At 43.6% G+C, this 22805-nt stretch overlaps 2 protein-coding genes across 5 annotated transcripts in view; one reads left to right on the forward strand and one right to left on the reverse strand.

Annotated features, from left to right (window-relative positions):
- The window catches only part of si:dkey-172j4.3 (diacylglycerol kinase delta), an 87715-nt gene extending 85894 nt beyond the window's left edge, over positions 1-1821 (reverse strand). For 2 of the 3 annotated variants that reach the window (XM_042069744.1, XM_042069745.1), the window contains exons 1-2: positions 1690-1820; positions 146-397 (exon numbers count right to left, since the gene is read on the reverse strand). In XM_042069744.1, the coding sequence (XP_041925678.1) occupies positions 146-334 (189 nt within the window). In that variant the 5' untranslated portion in view covers positions 335-397; positions 1690-1820. Of the gene's footprint in view, positions 1-145; positions 398-1689 lie in introns of all 3 variants that reach the window. The other variant, XM_042069740.1, reaches the window with a different exon arrangement.
- A 14704-nt stretch (positions 1822-16525) lies between these two features.
- Positions 16526-20913, forward strand: gpr185b (G protein-coupled receptor 185 b). 2 transcript variants are annotated; one of them, XM_042069763.1, is made up of 2 exons: positions 16526-16610; positions 17629-20913. In XM_042069763.1, exon 2 carries the CDS (start codon positions 17631-17633, stop codon positions 18627-18629), a length of 999 nt encoding a protein of 332 aa, XP_041925697.1. In that variant the 5' UTR covers positions 16526-16610; positions 17629-17630; the 3' UTR covers positions 18630-20913. The 2 variants fall into 2 exon arrangements, with proteins under 2 accessions (XP_041925697.1, XP_041925699.1); XM_042069765.1 differs by having other exon boundaries at positions 16532-16736.
- The last annotated feature ends 1892 nt before the right edge of the window (positions 20914-22805 follow it).

Genomic DNA, 22805 nt, shown 5'->3' on the forward strand with positions numbered 1-22805 from the left:
CAACTGAAAGATGGTCCAAAATGACATCGTGTGTGTGTGTGAGTGAGTGAGTGAGAGAGTGTCAGAAAGCTTCTGAAGAGAGGTAAGCAGCGGTAGTGGTCGGTGCAACTGAATGAGCACTGCTCTTCGTCGATTCGTCCCTTACCTTTGCCCGAATCTGACCCGAGGTTGACACTTTACGAATGAGCTTGTGTGATGTCTCTTCGGGTTCCCCATCGCTGTCCGACGACTCGTCACCGGCCTCCGCGTGAGTGAGCCGGTCGGAGTCCGGAGAGGACAGGGAGTCGCGAGGCTCTCGGACGTACAGGACGTTGGGGTTTAGCTTCGAAGCCATGGTCTCCGGTAAGATGACGCTACTGTGACCCACGCGGACTCTCCCCTCAGTCGATCAATCACTCTGAAAACATGCACAAAACAAAGTCTTCATACACTCAATGAAGATGGCCGCTTTCTGCTCACTTGTCTGCTGCGTGCGAAGGCCACGTAGCGTAGGACGCCTTCAAAATCACTGTTATCAGTTCCCTTTACACTGACTGTTGAAGCAGTGATGCGGTGTGGTGTGGTGTGTCACTACTTGTTTATTGAACACAGTAAAATATTTAAACCAAACAAAGTTTCAAAGAGGACAAAGTTGAAGGACGACAATTCACTGCGGGAGACCTCAGATAAATAAAAAAAAAAACACATAGGCCTAGACAACCTGTTGTACTTCATGACAGATGTACGCTACGCTGGACCAAGTGGGTCAGAATATAGGCTGGGATGGAATCTGAATTATAGGGTATGATATTCTTTAAGCTGCCTATTTATGATAGGCCTATATTTTTAAATTACCCAAATGTACACGGATGTATACGATATTCATTACATCTCTGGACTGATTAGACTACTTGGGATACTTCTAGGCTACTTTAACCTATAGCACCAGATGCTTGACAACTAACACATTACAGAGCTTACCACCAGAGACTCTCTTGATGCTTGTGGTTATGAAAAAAAAAACTCTTCCAATATTGTAAAGACTAAATTGATCCATGTCATGCTATCTGAGGTCCCTATGAAGAATACATCAATCTACAAGCTTGTGCAGAATGGATAACCATCCGCCAATTAATGAAATACAGATGTCAGCGTATTGCCTACTAACTACCTGTTATAGCTAGTGTTTGTAATGCACGGCTTTGCGTGTCTTCGATGCCGGGTGAGTGTAGCCTACTGTTGCTATCATGTGGGCTGCTCGGCAACGTTCTTGCCATTCTATTATCCAATCGCCAAATCAGTGAAACAAAAAAAACAAACAAATATACAATTAAATTCGAGTCATGTGAACGTTGCAGCGAATTCGTTTTTTTGTGACTCAGCAACAGCCTAGCTCGCTAATAAATCATGAAACAACAGGCAGTGTCCAGTGCGTTATAGTGACATGGTGCTTTTCATATATGTTCCATGCCTGGTTTTTGGTGTACATTCTTTCATTCACATATCCATGCATTCACTTGTTCTTTCATTCATTTGATCGCGCGTTCGTTTCGTGGCTTCCCGGTGGCGCGCGGCCATCGCTGTGCGCCCACTGACAGATGCGATTCGAGAGTAACACATTCTACACTAGTAGGCTACAAACTAAACCGTCGAGATATTACATTTGTCAGACGCCCACTTCGCATGCACAATTGGGGGGTCTCTGTTTACCTTAGAAGGGGGGCTCGCTTGCTTTGCGTTGCTGTCCTGTCCCAGTGTCTTGTTGCTTTACCCTGGTTGGCGCTGCTGCGCGGCTGGACATCAAATCTCCGATTCTCTCGCAGACACGCTTACGCATAGCATCGGATCGGATTTGAATCAGATGGGAGGGGTAGCGTCTCTCTCTCTCTCTCTCTCTCTCTCTCTCTCTCTCTCTCTCTCTCTCTCTCTCTCTCGAACACATGCACAATACACACACGCGTGTAATGCAGTGGGGTAGTCTAAATTGCGAGGAAGCTGCTAGATGATTTTTAAGTATCCGCTCCTCTTGATTGTCAAGGTTACCTGCTTATCTAAGCTTTTTTGTCATTAGCATTCATCTTGCAGTGTATGACAAATAGTCTGCTATTCGTATCACGCAGCTACATCAATACTGTGTATTGTTTTGTAGGATTGCTTTTATTGTCATTAAGGTCTATGACATTTGCGGAAGTGGTAGGTTAATTAAGAGGTTACAACACCTACGACTATACAGTATATGAATCACAGAGAAACTTAAATACCACGTGATCAAACAATAGGCTGTCTGTCAGTTAAAAGTCCAGATTGTGCCTAGGCTCAAGTGTGAAGTCAGCAGTAACTGGGTATGCCCCATGGTAAATTCCCAAGACACTTAATCAATGTTTCAACTAGCTCGACGTCTAAGAAAAAATACAGGGGACTTCCTGGACATTTTGTGTGGCGCTTTTCAACTTATCCCATTATGATAAAGCACGAGGTTGTAACATGTATGCGTCTTTATGGGCCTTCCCCTGTGCGCATCAACATATCCAGTTTATTTCTCATCACAGGTTTTGTATAATAAGTGTTGAATTTACTATACAAATATGCCAATATACCCAATTGCACAATTATCGAAACATCCATGCTTTGCCTGAAACTTTGTATCCATTGGGTCTTCGTTTTGTTATTTCATATATCACCGTTAATTACGGCATTACGGCAATATTCTCATCTTCAGTCGGTTGACCATACAAGGACAAATGATGCTTCAGAATGGCTTTACCGTGCGGCGCGTTGCTGCCCCCCAATGGAAGCGCAACCAAACCAATTATAGCCTACTGTATGTAATCTATGTATCGACCACATTTTGTGGATAACCGATGTGTATTTTGTTGTGCTTGGAAATATGTCTAACTTAACAACGTTGAATCTCTCTTAAGGCGTTTTTAGATCATTTGTTTACTGTAGAGCTGTCTTCAAGGTCACGCGCAACTCTTGAGTTTTAGCATAATTTCAATGATTCATAACAAAAAGTACAAAACTCGTCCAATCCAATTTGTATCTGATGGTGACGGTAATTAACAGCTCTTTTTAAATTTTTATCCAGACTTGGGCTAATCCACTTGTATCCCACCAGTCTCCTCTCCTGGTAAGAATCGACGCTGTGAATCACTGCAGAGCATTGCAATTCCGGCGGGGACGCGCAATGCGGGCTCCCGCAGAGACAGACAAAACAGCGGCGGTTATCTGTGCTTGACAGTCTTCCCGGAGGCGAACGTCAGACGTCCACCACACACATTATCTGCACACCATAGTGAACAGAGAGAGAGACAGAGAGAGAGAGAGAGATAGAGAGAGAGAGAGCGAGAGAGAGAGACCATAGTGAACACACAGACACTCACACATACAGTAGTCTAAGAAGTGAAATGTCTGTCATCTCTAAGAGAGCAATGTATATCTGCGTAGGAGTGTGTATGCTGTCCTTCAGTATGAAAACAGTGTTTTCTGCACAAAGATGTCACAATATCATTAAAATAATAGACCATGGCATCACTTCCTAAAGCGACTGAAATAGCAGCATGGCCAGTTGCCATGAGAACATCACTGTCAGAAAAATGCACTTATGATCTTAGAGGGGAACAAAAACTCTTTTATGTGGTGAAGAATGACAATGTCTGTATGTCAACGCATTATTCGTTTCAATTGTATCTACATTACACCAATAACTATTGAAATGATTAGATGTTATTATTCATACAAGATTGATAGTGATTAATATTCAGTCGGCTAAGCCATTATTAAAAGCACTGGTTAAAATATCTTCATTGTTACCGGGCAGCAGAGGCTGCTATTAAACGGTTGCTATTAATAGGACAAACGAAACTTAGTCGGTCAGTCAGTAGACTGATATCTTTATGTGCTAGCAGCCTAGCACTGTAAACTCTCATGCTAAAACCAATAAGCCATGTAGCCTATAACGGCAGTTACAGGTGTTTATATGTAAGCAAATAGGATAGTACATAATATGTACACAAAGATGTATTACACTGTTTATGTTTATGTTAGAAATTGTTTATGTTTATGTTATTTGCAAGACGTTTTTGTCCCATTGTATCTGTAGTGGCAAATTTCGTTTTACTGTAGTATTTTCTTACAACTATTAATTGTACCACCTCTGCATGTGTGCCATATTAAAGGTTTTTTGACTCGTATCTATATGTCATTTCCACCATTACCCACCTCATTCATTCCATAGCTTACTCACGACACTCAGTTGACCGTTGATGCTGTTTATTCAGTCGACAATCTTCAGATCACTCTTTTCAGTGTACAGGATTATTAAATGATGACTATTACTGTTCTTTAAAACATTCTTCATTACTGACTGGTAAGTTCAGCAGGATAAGGACAAAAGGATGACGGATGACAGAAGCTGTTTCCTTCCATACAGCACACATGTCTAACTCTAAACACGCGCATGGCACATTCAGTGTTTTTTACATGCGCAAAACAGCAAATTACACTAGCCAATAGAGAATCAGCTTTAAGCTAAATTTAAATATATTATCTTCAGTTCAATTAAACTGTCATATAAGCAATCTAAATAATTATAGAAATGCAAAATAATCATACCAAAATCCTTTTCCTATATTTTGGCTCTTACAATATCATTATTCTGCATAACACTTCATAGTGGGACAGGGGGCGCCTGTAAGCAGAGAGTTTCTGCTAGTGGATCAGGTGAAAAGACTGAAGTAGCTACCACTGCTGCATTATTGCACATTATCACTCCCGACTAACTCCACCCACAGTAGGAGGGTATAAGACACCAAGCAGGTGAACAGATCAAGGTTGTCCATAACGCATACTGCGTGTATAGTTATGGTTTGTGGAAAATGTAATACCTCTCCAGTGGAACAGGTATGGGTCTCACATGCACAAGAAGCGGTGGTAATGTAGTGACTAAGGAAATTAGCTAGCATGCACTCACCTGCACTAGAAGTGGTGGTAATGTAGTGACTAAGGAACTTAGCTAGCATGCACTCACCTGCAGAAGCGGTGGTAATGTAGTGACTAAGGAACTAAGTCTTCTACCTTTTATTGGCAAAATGATTGAAAAAGTAGTCTTTAATCAATTAACCACCTTCCTAACATCAAATGGGTATTTTGATTAATTTCAGTCTGGTTTTCGGGCAAATCACAGCACTGAAACAGCTCTCATTAAAGTTTCTAATGACATACGCCTCAACACAGATTCAGGTAAAACATCAGTCCTAGTGCTACTGGACCTTAGTGCAGCATTTGACACTGTTGATCACAATATTTTACTACACAGACTAGAACACTGGGTTGGATTTACAGGCATAGTTATCAACTGGCTAAAATCATATCTACAAGAAAGGAGCTTCTTTGTTGCCATCGGAAACTGTACCTCAACACCAACGTCCTTGACCTGTGGTGTTCCCCAGGGGTCGATCTTGGGGCCACTATTATTCAACCTCTATATGCTCCCACTTGGACAAATCATTCAAAATAATTTGATTTCATATCATAGCTATGCAGATGACACACAAATTTACTTAGCTCTATCACCAAACGACTATGGTCCTCTTGAATCTATGTGTCAGTGTATAGAACAAATCAAGACCTGGATGTCTCAAAATTTTCTTCAGCTGAACAAAGAAAAAACTGAAGTAATTATATTTGGTAAAAAGGAGGAAAGACTTAGGGTTGCCACTCTCCTTGACACAAAAGGGTTGAAGGCAAAGGATACTGTTAAAAATCTTGGTGTATTAATTGACAGTGATCTAAATTTCAACAGCCACATGAAAGCGATAACTAAATCAGCTTTTTACTACCTCAAAAATATTGCCAAACTCAGAGGGCTGATGTCAAAACATGACTTAGAAAAACTCATTCATGCATTTATCTCCAGCAGGGTTGATTACTGCAATGGACTGTTCACAGCCCTTCCTAAAAAGACTATTAAACAGCTTCAGGTGATACAAAATGCAGCAGCTAGGATTCTAACAAAAACTAAAAGAACTGACCACATTACTCCAATTCTTAAGTTCCAGTAAGTCACAGAATTGACTTTAAAGCACTATTGCTTGTTTATAAATCAGTAAATGGAGCAGGACCTAAATACTTGTCAGTACATGCTTCAGCAGTACACACCTTCTCGTCCTCTCAGGTCCTAGGTGAATAACCTGCTAGTAAAACCTACAGTTAGAACTAAACATGGTGAAGCAGCTTTTAGCTGCTATGCGGCTCAGCTGTGGAACCAACTTTCGGATGACATCAAAAAGGCCCCAACTGTAGCCAGTTTTAAATCTAGACTTAAGACCAAACTGTTCTCAGATGCTTTCTGCTAACTGTGCCGAGTTACAAATTCTGAATCTGCCTTGATAATTATTCTACCTTTTATTACTTTTTTTACTACTTTTGCCTTTGTTTTTGCTTACTAATTATTCTTTATTTTTAAATGATTTTACCTTGTGTTTTATGTTTTCTTTTTACTATGATCTTTACCTTTTAACTATTCTTTGACTATATTGCCCTTCTATGCTTTTATTTGTTATTATTGTTTGGTTTTGTTTATGTAAAGCACATTGAATGACCTCTGTGTATGAAATGCACTATATAAATAAACTTGACTTGACTTGACTTGACTTAGCTAGCATGCACTCACCTGCACTAGAAGCAGTGTAGTGACTAAGGAACTTAGCTAGCATGCACTCACCTGCACTAGAAGTGGTGGTAGTGACTAAGTAACTTAGCTAGCATGCACTCACCTGCACTAGAAGTGGTGGTAGTGACTAAGTAACTTAGCTAGCATGCACTCACCTGCACTAGAAGCGGTGGTAATGTAGTGACTAAGGAAATTAGCAAGCATGCACTCACCTGCACTAGAAGCGGTGGTAGGAACTAAGGAACTTAGCTAGCGTGCAGTCGTCACAAAAAGTCATGGGTTTGATTCCTGGCTGCCGCCGTTGTGCCCTTGAGCAAGACACTTAACCTTGAGCTGCTCCAGGGAGTCTGGCCCTGCAATTGCTATCTGTAAGTCACTTTGGATACAAGCGCCAGCTAAATGTATGAAAAAACAGAAGAGGGTTATGTGCCTGTGCCAGGGTCCATTTTGAAACCAGCTGTAGCGGCTGTGAAACAGTAAGTGGTCTCTCTAGCAGGCATTAACCTCTCCCAGTGCCTGCAATAATGGTTATAATAATGTTTTTCTTTTCTCAGAAACACCATTGCTGAGATGGAAACCAACTCCAAAGATGAAAAATACAAGAACAAAGAACCCCCCCCCCCTTTCCTCTTAGGTTGCACACATCTGCAGCCCGTCACCTTCGCTTGAAGTGAATGTCTGGTTTATTAAAAACCTTGGGGCTGTTGACAAGTCTTACTCATGACTCTTGTTAGTGTTTGAAAGCCTCTTTTTAGAGGTTGACTTCTGCTCTCCCTGTATTGTTTGTATGGCCCCCTTTACACATAAACACTGGAACTTTTCGTGGAGTATATTACAAGGACCTTTAAGAACCTATTTTGTGAACTATGAGAACCATGAAGAACCTTTTTATGGCATATGCAGGTTGATGGAGTCATTCCTGAACTATGAGCACCACAAGGAACCTTTTTATGACATATGCGGGTTGATGAAGTGTCATTCCTGGATGACCTGCTGTTGCGCAACTCAGAGCTGGAGCGAGGTCCTGACCCATGAGATGTGATCAGGACTGACTGGACGACACCGGCTCTCATCTTGACTGGCCTCTACCCCACCTCTGTCTTTTCATATGTCTCTTTCATCCCCTCACAATGCCCATTGAGGCTCACCTCATCTCGTCTCACCCTGTTTCTCTCTCTCTCTCTCTCTCTCTCTCTCTCTCTCTCTCCATCTCTCTCTCTCTCTAACAGACACACACACACAGACTCTCTTTGTCACTGGTCCTCTCTCTCTCTCTCTCTCTCTCTCTCTCTCTCTCTCTCTCTCTCTATGTCAACACACACACACACACCTTGTCCAACCCTTTTAACTTCAAACCATTTCCCAAAATACTGCAGGGCTGGGGTGGAAGATGAGGGGGGCGGACGGCAGGCTATTCTTATGCCCCCTGCCTCCCTGTTTCAGCAGAGCCTAATGCCACATGACAGGCCATTGTGGTTGTGTGTGGCTGGCGGTTAAACCATTGGACTACACACACTCGCCCACTCACACTCGAAAGCCCAATATGTATGTGTGTGTGTCTCTCTCTCTCTCTCTCTCTCTCTCTCTCTCTCTCTCTCTCTATCCCTCTGCTCTCTCTGTTACAAGTGTAAACACCACTTAGGGGTAACCTGAGGGGAGACACCATTGTGTGTACTTGCACCTCCCTTTAAAAAATAAAAGTAAAAAAAAAAAAAAATTGACTGATGGTTGCCGTCTCCAGGCACTGCAGCGGGAGTCTCATCCGAGGTGTTGGACAGGACCCGCAGCCATGAAGTGTTTTGGTGGGGTCAGTTTGAGAGGGTGATTTGGGGCTGTGGGTCTCTCTCTCTCTCTCTCTCTCTCTATCTCTCGCTCTCTCTCTCTGCATGTCCGTAAGCTGTGGAGGGGTTCAGGGTGTGTTGGGCTCAGTGGAGAGAGGAGTAGACAGGGTGAGCTGCTGTAGCCCATGGGCCAAAGAATGTGGTTCAAAGGTCAACAACTGTTTGGTCATGAGGCAGTGATGAGGCTGAGTTGTTTGGGCCACAAGCAGAAGTGGCACACACACACACACACAGAGAGAGAGTGATGTTCAGACAGAGAGGCCCTTTATCCTACATTGTCCAAAGTTTGAGCAGGATATTTGCCCACTATTAGGAATTAGAAAAGGATATTAGTCTACTATTCTCAGACAAAATTCCCAATTTTGGCTAACCAGCTAGGAGAAACACTGACTGCTCCGTTGGCTGCAAAATACGTTGCAGCATGCCATGGCATGAGGGACAGTGAGACGGACACCTTGCCACAATGCCAAGCTAATGTACTTGATTCGTTGGACTTTGTGTGTGTGTGTGTGTGTGTGTGTATCTGTGTGTGTGTGTGTGTGTGTGTGTGTGTGTGTGTCTGTGTGTGTGACTGAGAGAGTGTGTTGGAGCAAGGTTGGTATTGTGAAGCCTTGCGCACGCATAGCACAGTTCGGCCCGGAATAGATTCCCGATAAGTACCCAAAATGTGTTGCAATATGGCCGCCGAGTAGTGTGACTTGCCTAAAAAGACATTGGCTGAGGTTAACTCTGCAGGAAGGTGGGTGGGTGGGGCAAAGCATGGGATTGGAAACTCTTGATGGATGTCAGAAGGCAATTACAAGTTCCATAGTGTATTGTTGTGACTTCTTTGAGCCCAGACAGGTGTGGTATTCTGAGTGTGAGCGCATGGCCTACTTTATCAAGCTAACTACAGTATTTACTTTGAACCTGTTATGGAGGAAGCCCTTGGAAGGAAGAAGTTAATGTATGCAGAACTAGCAAGCACACACAACTAGTGATGGGCAAATGAAGCTTTGGTGAACCACTGAACCAGCAGTATGAACCTAGCGACACTACCTGAAAAGCAAAAAGATGGCCGCTACGCATACATTTTTCAACATAAAAGTCCTTAACAAACCAATATTTTTGGTTACATATACTGGTTTGGGCAAAGACTTTTATGTTGAAAAATCTACATGTGGCGGCCATATTGTTTTTTTTCATTAGTGTCGCTAGCTTCACACAGTGGAGATAGGTGCTAGAGGCTTTGTAGCAGTCAGCCACAACAGTTCTGTTAGATTTTGGTTTTCAAGGACAATGACTTAAAAGAGATGGAAAAGAGTTGTCTGAGACTGAGGCTTCTGAAAAGGCAAGCCAATTGGGTCAAGTTTACTTTCTTTATGACCCGAATTGAAATTGCGTTGCTGTGTTTCTGCAATAATACTTGTTAATGTATAGTATCTGTTTGTAACGTGTTCCAACCTATTACGATTGTGGACGGGGGTGGGTCTGGATGCCAGACACCGCTGTTGAGCCTTCTGGAGGTGCTGTGGGCCTACTGTACTTCAACGACATGCTGATGGAGGGAGGTGTCTGCGTGAAAACCTCTGTGACATGCTCACGAAGGCGGATCTAATAGCAGCCTTACACTTTTGCACAGGACTACATGCACAGTTATATATACTTTCTGTATATCGCTGTGCCTGATATCTATCTATCTATCTATCTATCTATACAGTGTCCTCCATATGGAGAAGAGGGAGTTGAGGGGGAGGAGATATGGAAGAAAATAAATGATCTTCAGTCATCTTGCGGAGAAGCCCTTTCATAACACGTTGAGTAAACATTGCCACAAAGGTCTCTCTCACACACTCTCGCTCTTTCTCTCTCTGTCTTGCTCTCTTCGTCTGTTTGACTCTTTGTATGTTCTACACCATAAATATTCAAGTGCACTGAGCAAAATAGCCATGTAGGCTACACTGCGCATACTTTTAGCTGTTGGTTAATATGTGACAAACAAACAAACAAAAAACATCAACGACATATAACTGAACGATCCTAAATGGTCATGTTACTTTTACAGTTATGTAAGTGATGTATATGTGAGGAAGAGAAAGAGTGCTCTGCATCTTTTTTCTGCATCTTTTTTTTCTTAGGAGCTATATTTCTATTTTCTTTCAATTTCTATTCTATTTAAGCAGTATAGCATTAGGATTAGTAATGAATGGGTGTTGTTCGGTCATAGCCACGAGGCCGGAGGCCGAGTGGCACAGGCAACAACAGCCATGGGAATATCCATTACCAATCCCACAATCACAAGTGTTATATTGCTTTTATACAACAATTCATTCCAACAAATCCAGATCCCTCTCCAACGGGTCTTTGTTGTTTTTCGTGTCTTCGACATGAAACACATTCTGAAATAAGGACAGCCGATTTCATCCTGTTTTGAAATGGGCTGAGTGAATGATTGAGTCCTGCCCGAAGTCCAGCATAGCTGGGCCTACTGATCCCATATAGCTCCCCTTTGGTGGCATAAAAATCCTGCAGTATTGCGCAGAAAACGGATTTGGCGATGTTTTTTCAGATAGCCAGGTGTTAAAACAGTTAGCTGCACATGACGTTTGCTTAATGGTGTTGCTTTCATGCCGGCTCTCCTCCCGCTTGACTGTATGTTCGCCCTCGTCATCTGACATTTCATATATTAACTCAAAAGTTATTTTAGGGAAATCTATCTCCATTTTTTTTTTCCAATTGCAATTCCCACGGCTACTTGCTTTTTTAAATTATGCAAACTTTAATTTAATTAAATTAATTGTGTCGATTAATTGTGTTGTGTTGAAATATCCAGGGATATCCCAGCTCATGGAATGTCAATCAGTTCCATAGTTCCATAGAACCCAATTGTATAATCTATTTTATTCTATTCTGTTCATTTCTGTTCTATTTCTATTCTGTTCTATTCTATTCTATTAAATTCTGTTCTATTATATTCTGGTCTATTTCTATTCCACTCTATTCTGTTCTATTCTATTCTATTCTATTCTATTCTATTCTGTTCTATTTCCACAGTGTCTTCTCTCTGAGGGAGGGCTGGTGGAGGGGCTGTAATGTTATGGAGCAGCACAGAGGGAGGAAGATGGCAGCGCTGTGCATGTCAGTATGTGAGGCTGGCTCACATCTGAAATCCTGCCTGTTTGTGACTGGCAAAGCTTAGCTTTAAAGGATCAGTGTGTTCTGTGTGGGCTTGTGTATGTGTGTGTGTGTGTGTGTGTGTGTGTGTGTGTGTGTGTGTGTGTGTCCACTCAAATTGTACCTTTCTCTGCAGATGTATGTTTCTCGGAGTGTATGGATTTGTTCATTTGTGTTTCCACCTCTGAGTGTGACTGTGTGTGTGCGTGTGTGAGAGAGAGAGAGAGAGAGAGAGAAAGAGAATGACATTTCACGCACAATTGAAGCTGCCTCCTCCTCCTCTCTCCTCCTCCTCTCTCCTCCCCCTCCCTCTCCACCTCCTACACGCTGCTGTACTGTTCCATCCCGTCCTGTTCTATTCTTTGCTATTCCGTTCCGTTCTGTTCTGTCGATACCATGGCATCAATCTCCCAATCATTTAGCGCTAGTTGTCTTTCATTATCCCCCAATCATCATCACAGGGCCCGCCGTCAGACCCAACGAGGCCATAATGCACTGCATCCTGTGTGTGTGTGTGTGTGTGTGTGTGTGTGTGTGTGTGTGTGTGTGTGCGTGTGTGTGCGTGCGTGCTCACTTGTCAAGTGTTACAGCTCCATAAATACCACTGCTGATTGGACATGAAATGTGTCTCATTGGTCATGCTGGAGATGGTGGTCACAATGGCAAGGAATATAATTATGATGATGAAGATGAAGATTGTAATGATGGTGATGATTATAATGATGATGATGATGATGATGATGAAGGTCATGCTTGTACTGTAAGGACATTTTGAATAAAAGATTTGAATTTGAATCAAAGATTTAGATTTGTATTAGGTAGGATGCATGCCTACTGAGAGCACCATAGATACTGTGGATTGGAAATGAAATGTGTCGGTCATATTGAGATGGTTGTCACAGTGACCCTGTTTACATTTGTTTTTAAAATGCATCCTGGGGTGATCAAACCCCAAGTTGTCTGTTCTTTATACAGTAGAAGTGTAAACAATCAACAAAAACGCATCGTGATCCAATCCCAAGTTGTCTGTTCTTTATAGTAGAAGTGTAAACAATCAACAAAAACGCATCGTGATCCAATCACTCAAACCACTCGCGGAGGTGGTCTGACCACATGTGGTTTGACCACATGTCTTTTGCAGTGTAAATGCTAAGGCCTTCTAATGCATCCTGGACGATGGGAGTTCTAACGACTGTGATGTTGACAGTAACGGAATCTAAACACAAGTCGTCAGCAACGTCTCTAACTGCACACAGCGGATACATGTGATGTGTGACTCAGCTGACCGTTTGCGCTCGGAGCGACCAAGACACATTCTAAAACCAAATGCAGCCACGCCCAGTGATTAGAAACATCGTAAAGGGAATGATGATGATGATGATGATGATGATGATGATGATGATGATGATGATGATGATGATGGTGGTGGTGGTGGTGATGGTCATATTAGTAAGGCCATTTTGAATGCGAGATTTGTGTTACCACCTGGGGTTATATGCTGATTTATAATACACCTTTATAATACGCCTCAATAGAAGTGAAAAGCTTTCTGAGGAGAGTAATCAAAAAGAAGGATGAGCTTAGTAAAGAGTGATGATATGCATGGTGAAAGAGAGAGAGAGAGAGAGAGAGAGAAAGAGACAGAGAGAGAGAGAAAGAGACAGAAAGACACACACACAGACAGAGAGAGAGAGAGAGAGAGATGCTGTCAATGTTCTAATTGTTACTGTAAAAAAAAATTGTTATGCTGTATTTCTTGTGCTTTGGCAGCACTGTACCTACCGTCATGCTAATAAAGCAACCTTGAACTGAGCTGAATTGAGAGAGTGAAGGGCATAGGGCAATAAATGAGGAAGGGGAGTGGGAGAAAAGGATGAAGAGAGAGGGGAGAGGGAGGTGAAGAGAATTACAGTAAAAAGTGAAGATAAGAGGAGGAGGAGAAAAGAAGAGAGGAGAAACAAGAGACAAGAGGAGAGGGGGAATGGAGATGAGAAGAAGAGTGAGGAGAGGAAAGGAGGGAGGAGAAGAGGAAGGAGAGGAGAAGAGAAGAGGGAGGAGAGGAGAAAAGGAAGGAGAGGAGGATGAAGAGGAAGGAGAGGGAAAGAGGGAGGAGAGGAGAAGAGGAAGGAGAGGGAAGGAAGGAGAGGAGGATGAAGAGGGAGGAGAAGAGGAAGGAGAGGAGAAGGAAGGAGGGAGGAAAGGAGAAGAGGGAGGAGGGGAATGGAAGGAGAGGAGGAGACGATGAAAAAGAGAGAAGGAGAGGAAAGGAAGAAGAGGAGGATGAAAAGGGAGGAGAGGGAAGGAGGGAGGAGAGGAAGGAGGGATGAGAGGAGAAGAGAGAGAAGAGGGAAAGAGGGAGAGGAAGATAAAGAGGGAGGAGAGGGAAATAGGGAGAGGAGGATGAAGAGGGGGGACAGGAGAGCGGGAAGGATGGAAGGAGAGGGTTTGTGGAGTGTGACGTCTGGTACTTTGCTAGGTGACCTCTTTCTGTCCGCGGCTACGATTTTCACAGCCAGTGAATGTGGTGAACACAAATAGGCTGAGAGCTACAGCCTGCAGAAAGAGGGAGAGAGAGAGAGAGGGAGAAAGAGAGAGAAAGAGAGAGGGAGAGAGAGGGAGAAAGAGAGAGGGAGAGAGAGGGAGAGAGGCTTACACAACTATGCGTACACACGCTTACGTTTGAGCATCCACGGGATCACCAGAACATGCACTGGTATGCATGCATACAGAAATGTACTCACACACACACACACACACACCAACAAAGGCATACACACATACATGAGACAGGCAGATAGACAGACACAGAAACACACACACACACACACACACACACACACACACACACACACACACACACACACACACACACACACGCACACACACACACACACACATCTGCTGACTGAAGAGTTCCTCCGTTCGGACAGTGTCAGCAGGATCTGCAGAGTGGATGGGAATTTGGTAATAGTCCTTCTGGCTCAACAGAGCATTGCTGGCAATTTATGCATTCATCAATAACTACACAGCCAACCTGTTTCGAAGCAATAGTTACAACCAGACTGGTTATTGAGATGTTCATCTGGAAAAGCACAAGGACAATTGCTATTCACCTACATTTGTAGCTTTGTAATACTAACTGAAATATACACATAATTTATTGAGTGTTGGCAGTCTGTTATGTACATGACTAGGTCAGTATGTTTGACTATATTGCACCGGGGGATACCAATACCGACACAGCTAGACCAGGAGTGGGTTGTGTAGTGTGTGGATATAACATGTGAGTGTGTTGTGCGTGTGTGTGTGTGTGTGTGTGTGTGTTGTGCGTGTGTGTGCTTGTTAGTGAGTGTTTGTGGCTCACAACAAATGCATGCACTACTGTCATCTTACAGTATCTGGACATGGACAGACAAAAAAAAAGCACAGACACACACACACACACACACACATATATTTCCCAGCCATGCATGTGAAAAAAGGCTGCTGTGCTGGGTGATGTAATTGCTTACCCAGCATGCCGAGCGGTAAAGATGAATGGGGGGCTGTAGGCTGGCCGGGATTGGTGGACTCCTTCATGAATGAACAGGGGTGAGCCACTCTGCAAAACTGGCAGCCAGTGGGGAACCGGCTCTCATCGCTATTCAAATCAGGCTCCCCTGGCTCTCCTTCATAAGATCAGCCTCTGGAGGAAGAGAAGGAAGGTAACACACACACACACACACACACACACTGTGACGATGCTTCTTTTAGTATCTCACCAAAGAGTAGAATGGTTACCTTTATCAGTCTTAAGTAAAGAGCGAATACACTTGGGTGTTATCATGCGGTTCAACCAAAGCTGCATAATTTCATTTTACAGAGATGTTTATAATAATCAAGATTTCTCACATTTTTTCCAACATTTCTCACTTGTCACTTATATTGGTAAAGGATAAGAAAAGGAAAATGGCAGTGGATGTTTTTTTTTTCTTCTCAGAGAGTTTTCTTTAGACCTGACACCCTCCCACATTCACCAGCTGGAGGCAGACTAAGTTCATTAGGCTGGTATTTAATTACAATCACACATCTATGGTTATGCCAGCGTGCTACATCTTACTTCCTCTGGCCCAGGCAAGGGTAATTAACTGACTAAATGCAATAATTGACATGTTTAATAAACGTCCTTTATCTAAGATATTATTTTAGAACATATTTTAATATTATTATTCTGGGAGCTTTACTCATGGTCGTAAAATATGGATTTAAAGCATGTAGCAGTAATTTACAAGCATCAGCCCCTGCAACACGATGCGTTAAGAGTGGAAATTAATCTGAAGCACTAGCTTACTAAACATCGCCCACTTCTTTCAGTCGATGATTAGAGCAGGTGGCAAAACTGTCAAATGAAGATGAATGTGACATTGGTGCATTGGGGACTACAAGTTATAGCCTATCCATCCATCATACCAGAGGAGTATCCAATCAGTTGTGACTTCCTCACGAATTGTTTTGATTTCAAAGGTGCTGGTAACAATTCCAATAGACAGACAGTCTGGTTGAGAAAGACTGACAGACAGACAGTAAGAAACAGATTATGAAATCAGACTGTGATACAATAACTATCCAAGGCGCCAATGGTCACCAAACGTTACATTTTCAAGTCTGTTCCTTGGTTTATAACAGAGAAGCGCGCAGCTGTTTGCATTCGTATTTATTATTAATATTCCAACCACCGCACCTCTGATTCACAGACTCGATCATGACTAGAGTGAAGACTTTTGACGTCAGAGGGGAAAATCATCGGTAGGTCCAATGGGGGGGGGAGTACCAGCCAAGGCAGTGCCATCGGGCTGCCAACATTATTAGCAATGCTAACCAAGAAGGAGCGCGATTTTCGCAAGGACTCTGCACAAGGAATATAACATATCTGTAGAATTGTATATCGGCGTGACACACTCGGATGACAGGACTGCTGTGATCTGGTAATTTCACGTTTTCGTTTTTTGTCTTCCTTATTTCCCTCTATACGGCTGTGTCTGTTTCTTCACGTCTAGTAGTCGAGGACTGCGCTTTGGGGGAAGACGGGGCACTGCAGCGCAATGACTGAGGTATTGTTTGGTGATATATGCTCTGGGTATACTTATACGTTAGTGGTTGTTGATTGCATTAATCTCTAAAAATGTATCAAAATTACCCGCCAGTATAGCTTTATGTTGGTTTTTATGATTATTTGCCCGAGTTATCGACGTTACGGAGTCCTTAGGAGCCAACATCGTGGTGTTTTAGATAAGCGAAGCTACCAGTGAATTTGTGAATGAAACGGTGGCGCGCAGAGTTAAAATTAGCTCTTTGATTTCTGGCTGCGTATGTGGCGTCAGGCATAGGCATATGCTTACTGCTTCTTAAGACGCGCACAACGTTTTCATAAGACACCCCATATTAAGGTGGCGTGAATTATTTTTAGACCGTTTCTAAAAATAGACACATAGTGATGGGCTCGCGTTCAAGAAAACGGGTCACCCTCGTCCCAACACGGGAACAAATGCGCAGAGATGTTTTATAGTGACATTGAAAAGAAGTTGGATGCTTTGCTGTGGTTTGATATATTGGGATATATATGGGAGTTTTTAAAGTATTTTGTTGCAAGGTAACAAGGTGGAATGACCTATGGACTAAGGGAATGTCTTCATGCGAGGTGTTTGCTTGCATCCGTTGTACTTTCCCTGTGTTATACACAGAATGTGTAAGGACGTGAATCTTGAATGCGTAAAAATGCATTAGAATTGTTTGTTGTTCAGTGAAGATTTGGCTGTCTGGGACTATGCTAGTCCAACTGGGTTAAAGGAATCTCAAGGTCTCGTTGTACAAGAAAGCTATTTGTGCAGCAGTGTAATTACAGCTGTTTTCTTCTTTTTTGACACACGTTTCTCTTTGCCATCCATTTCCCCCGCTCCTCCTGCTCCCCCCTCCTCCTCCCCCTCCTCTTCCTTTCTCCATCAGCTATGATTCACTCTTTTGCTGCAGCAATGAGCAACGAACTCCAGAACACCTCCTCCTTGAATGCCGCGGGCACGTTGAATTTCCCGGACGTGCAGAACTCGTCGCCGGTGCAGACGCAGGACCTCCGGCCGCTGGCAGTCAGTCCCTGGGACATCGCTCTGTGCGTGACTGGCACGCTTATCTCCTGCGAGAACGCGATTGTCATCGCCATCCTTTTCTACACACCCACGCTGCGGGCGCCCATGTTCATCCTGATCGGGAGCCTGGCCTTCGCGGACCTGGTCGCCGGTTTGGGGCTCATTCTGAACTTCATCTTCGTCTACATCCTCAACTCGGAGCTTGTCACGCTCTTCTCAGTGGGTCTGCTCATCGCTGCTTTCTCTGCCTCCATACTCAACATCCTGGCGATCACGGTGGACCGGTACCTCTCGCTGTACAACGCGCTGACCTACCATACGGAGCGCACCGTCACGTTCACCTACGTCAGTGTGGTGGTCATCTGGCTGGTGTGTATCGTGCTGGGGCTGCTGCCGGTGCTTGGCTGGAACTGCTTGCGTAACGACGCCAGTTGCAGCATCTGCCGCCCGGTCACCAAGAGCAACGCGGTGGTGCTGGCCGTGACGTTCCTGCTCGTCTTCGCGCTTATGATGCAGCTCTACCTGCAGATCTGCAAGATCGCCTTCCGCCACGCGCAGCAGATCGCTGTGCAGAACCAGTTCATGGCCATCTCCACCACCAAAGGCGTGTGCACGCTCTCGGCCATCCTGTGCACGTTCGCCATGTGCTGGTTGCCCTTCGCCATGTACTCCATCGTGGCAGACTCCAGCTACCCAATCATATACACTTACGCAACCGTCTTGCCCGCCACGTGCAACTCTGTGATCAACCCTATCATTTATGCCTTTAGGAATCCCGACATCCAGAAATCGCTGTGGCTCGCGTGCTGCGGCTGTTTCCCCACCAACCTCTCGTTGCGACCAAGGACATCAAGTGACGTATAGATTGGGGGTCACTTTTCGTTGGCTAAGATGTTTGTATTAGCACTCTACTATGTCCGCATCACTGGGGGTAGTGTCTGCATCGAGGGTGTGACGAGTTTGTTAGGAGAAAAAAAACGAAGCAGAAAAATATGGAAGTGTACAATGAGACCTCTACGCCTTTTGTCGACCTTTTTCACGTCGCTGGTGACGACGTGTCGTGGGCCGCGGCTACAGACACTGCGTGTGCAATCCCACGCTGAACAGTTTTTTTTTTTTTTTTTGCACAAATGACTAGAGGTGTGGTTCATTGTAATATCACTTCACATTCGGTAGCACTTCTCACCGTCGGCGACAGGAGGAGAACTCGGGTTCTTCTTCGATGTAACACGAGCGCTGAAATTAAGCAGTTTAGCCAAAATATCAATCTGCACGGTTAAATGGACGAGGGTGATAGGCAGGTAAAACAACCAAATTCAGTTTAGTCTCGTCAGCTACGAACACAGGGCATACAAGCAGCCAAATAGTGTTTTCTATATTAAAACTTGATACCAATCAATATTTGGGTTAAGTGACATTCTGCCCCCCATAGGCTAGGCTATTTCAGAAATCCATACTGTGTGAATGAAAGCAAGTGTTCGCTTCTGAAGACGTGTGTCTCAACTGACATTCCAAGCTATGACGCTGTCCATTTCAATTCAGATTCAATCTGGCCGAAAAGACGTTACACATACAGAGCCTGGCAAATTATGCCACTCATAATCACTTTTTTTTTTCAAAGAAATGTGAAACGCCTCTCATGGATTCGCTAAAGCACAACGACACGGAAGATCAGGTTTTCAGACGCGGTGCCAAAGAAGTTTCAGCACCACGGAGAGCTACCCAAGAGCAGAGGCCCCGATGCCCATGCAAGGCTGCTTTTTAAACACGAGGAGCGCGTTGTTCATTTAATTATGCACGAGGAAGAGGTGAGGAGAATAGAACGAACGCACTCCAGAGAGCGGAAGTGTGTACTCTTTCTCGGGTAAAACGTTGACAATCCAGGTTTTTACACCCTTTGTAATGTATTCAAGCATATCATGCCTGCTCCCGTTTGTCTCAACGCGAGCTGATCTTATTGGTTTCTGGCATAGAATGCTTTCTTCAATCCGCCAACCAGTCGCGGGCACCAATCGCCGTTTATGACCATAGTTGAACCATTCAACGTCGCCTTTGCGATAGCTGCATGGTGTGCGTCATTTACAGACTGAAGCAAATGAACATGTCTATTTGAGGTATAGATTGATCAAGATCACATACGCCTGCAAAACATCAAAATAATTGACTTTTGAGTGTCTTGACCAGTGAGACCAGTTTTTTTTACACCTTCCTTTAGCCAAGTATAGCCCTTCGGCCATCTGAGCATTAAACCCCAATACACTGTAAGCCTAGACTGTTTTCGTTAGAGATAACAGTAAATAGTTCAACTAACAAAATATTTGTTGGCCATACTACAGCAATGCTGTGAAGTTAACCTTTACTTTTCTTTTTTCTGTGTCTATTCCCCAGAAGCAATCTCGTTTACGCGTGTTCATGCTTGATGGCAGAGTGCCACTGCCACGGGGCAGCTAGACACAGAGGTTAATGAGGATTACCTCGGCAAATGATTTCATGCGAAATGAGACGCCATCCGAGTCGCTTTAATTCGACCCGCGGTAACATGTTTTCCACGGCGAAGCTTAAGTCAATTTTGTTGCTAGAGGGCAGCTTCTCTTGGATTGCTGAAACTAAATTGGAAAACGATATAAATAGCATAGACATGCTGAAAATGAGAAGAAAAGTGGTATACGCTGAAGTCCAGCTATAATGACCTATGTGCCTGTATACGCAGGTAACCATTATCTTTAGTTGGAGAGGCGGCTTTACCACTTGCTATGGTTAACTAGTTTCTGTAGTCTTTGTGCGAAAATAGCTAAATTAACAAACTATCACTGTTTTTTTTTAAGTCACCTCTACCGTAAGGACATTGCAAATCCATTCAAAACAAGGTGAGAGAAACACATTAAAATGTAAAACAAAGAAAAAAAACTTGACTTAATATGACGCAGAGGTCACACAACTGATGTACAACGTAGGATGTCATAGTTTTTATACTATACGTTTGTAACGTGATGTTTTTTTTATTGTTATAATTTTATGTGGAGGGGAAACGGCCTATCACATGACCTTTTAAGAAACGGCGTTGTCTTATTTTGACGTGCGATATGCTCTATATCGCCGTGTACGTTGTATTCCGGCCTTATCTCGTTTCCTCGCAATAACGTTTCGGTGTGTACAGTTTATTATGTAAAAGAGAGAAAAAAATCAACCAAACCTCTTGACAGTAGGCTATTGAAAAACTATGTTGACGTGACATCAATTTTCATATTTTCTTGTCCACAGAATACCAGTAAAGAGAAACAATGGTAGAGGCCATTGTGTACTGATATCTATACATAGTTACTTACTGTATATTCCAGCAACCTGGTAAAGTCTCACGTGTTGAGCCACCTTATCGGTTTTGCTGTATACTTCACTGATGTAAAAACAATTTTGATGGAAACCTGGGGGTTCTTTTTCTTCACAAATGTGTGTTGAGGAGGCCTTTGAAAGTGTGTGTGTGTGTGTGTGTGTGTGTGAGAGAGAGAGAGAGAGAGAAAGAGAGAGAGACATCTGTTTATACCATTCAGTTCTGCTTGGAAAAGTGAGACGTGTGAGTTGATACACTGTGCCCCTTGTTCTCTCTCAACTAGATCCATTCTGTTCAATAGAAGTCTCATGGCAAGAGGCTCAACCTTCCCAGTGCCAAGCTGTATCTTCTAGTATTGTAATGCCACAAACCTAACACAGAGAGAAGCGCTGTACATTCAGTCCTGTCATGAGGACACTATCCCTGTGCTTATTTTTCTTATGCAATGCTGTATGGAAACATCTATTTTTATAATCAACATCTGAGCATGGGTTTTATGACATAGTACCTGTGTGTGTAATATTTGTGTTCTTATCAGTGGTTGGAGATTCTTGAGAGGGGTGGGGGGGTGGGGGGGGTCTGGCAATGATGAAAGTGCCATATTTTTTACCTTATCAGTGTCTTACGTTTTTCTGTAATGTATTTTTAACGTTTTGGTGGTGTATGGGGATCTGTAGTGAACATCATCACATCAAAGCTTGGGTTCACATGATATACAAAAACAAACACGAGGGAACTATTGGTTTGGTAGGATCCCACCAGAAGGTGATAGGTTGACAGCCACACGAAACCTGTAGGATACTTTCAATCGGTGGTGTCCTGATATTGGACCAGGTAGAAGCTCTCTCTCTCTCTCTCTCTCTCTCTCTCTCTCTCTCTATCCCTCTTTTCTCTCCCTCCCTCTCCATCCATCTCCTCGGAGGCAGTTGCAGGCAGGGATGGCTCAGGCAGTGTCAGAATGAGAGAGGTTGCAGATGGTGCCGGTCAGGAGATGTCAGTGATGTCAACCTGAGGCCTCACACTGACCCACGGTGGCACATGCCCACCTGTTGGCATCACAAGCATCTCGACATGAGAAAACATTTACTCAGAGATGGGAGACACGGCTTCAGAAAGTCCTACCACAAATGTGTTCCAACCATTAAGTAACAAACAGCTGATTCTTATTAGCTCAACTCTTCAGCCAGTAAGATGAGCTAATTTCTGTGAAATCACCTGTTTTAGGCGCACAGCTAGAGCCAATAAATGGTCTGACTTTTACTTTTTTGAAGCCATGGTTTCTCACCTCTGCATGTAGGGATCACCACTGGCAGTACTAGCCTAGTAGAGACACAGAGGGCATCTAGCTTCTTCTGTCTAAATGTAAGTGTAAAAAAATGTAAATCAGGTTTCTCGGCCAAGTATACATGCGTATACAAGGAATTTGGTCCCTGCATTTATCCCACCCGTGAATTAGTGAACACACAGTGAGGTGAAGCGCACACTAACCCGGAGCAGTGAGCTGCCTTGCTACAGCGGCGCTCAGGGAGCAGTAAGGGTTTAGGTGCCTTGCTCAAGGGCACTTCAGCCGTTCCTACTGGTCAGGGATCGAACCAGCAACCCTCCGGTTACAAGCCCGAAGTCCTGACCAGTAGGCCACGACTGCCCAAAAATGGCTGTTCTGTGATCAGTTGCTGACAGCAGTGATATGTATGTGACCATTGGATCCTAAT

The sequence above is a fragment of the Alosa sapidissima genome, chromosome 18, assembly GCF_018492685.1.
Source record: "Alosa sapidissima isolate fAloSap1 chromosome 18, fAloSap1.pri, whole genome shotgun sequence".
NCBI lineage: Eukaryota > Metazoa > Chordata > Actinopteri > Clupeiformes > Clupeidae > Alosa > Alosa sapidissima.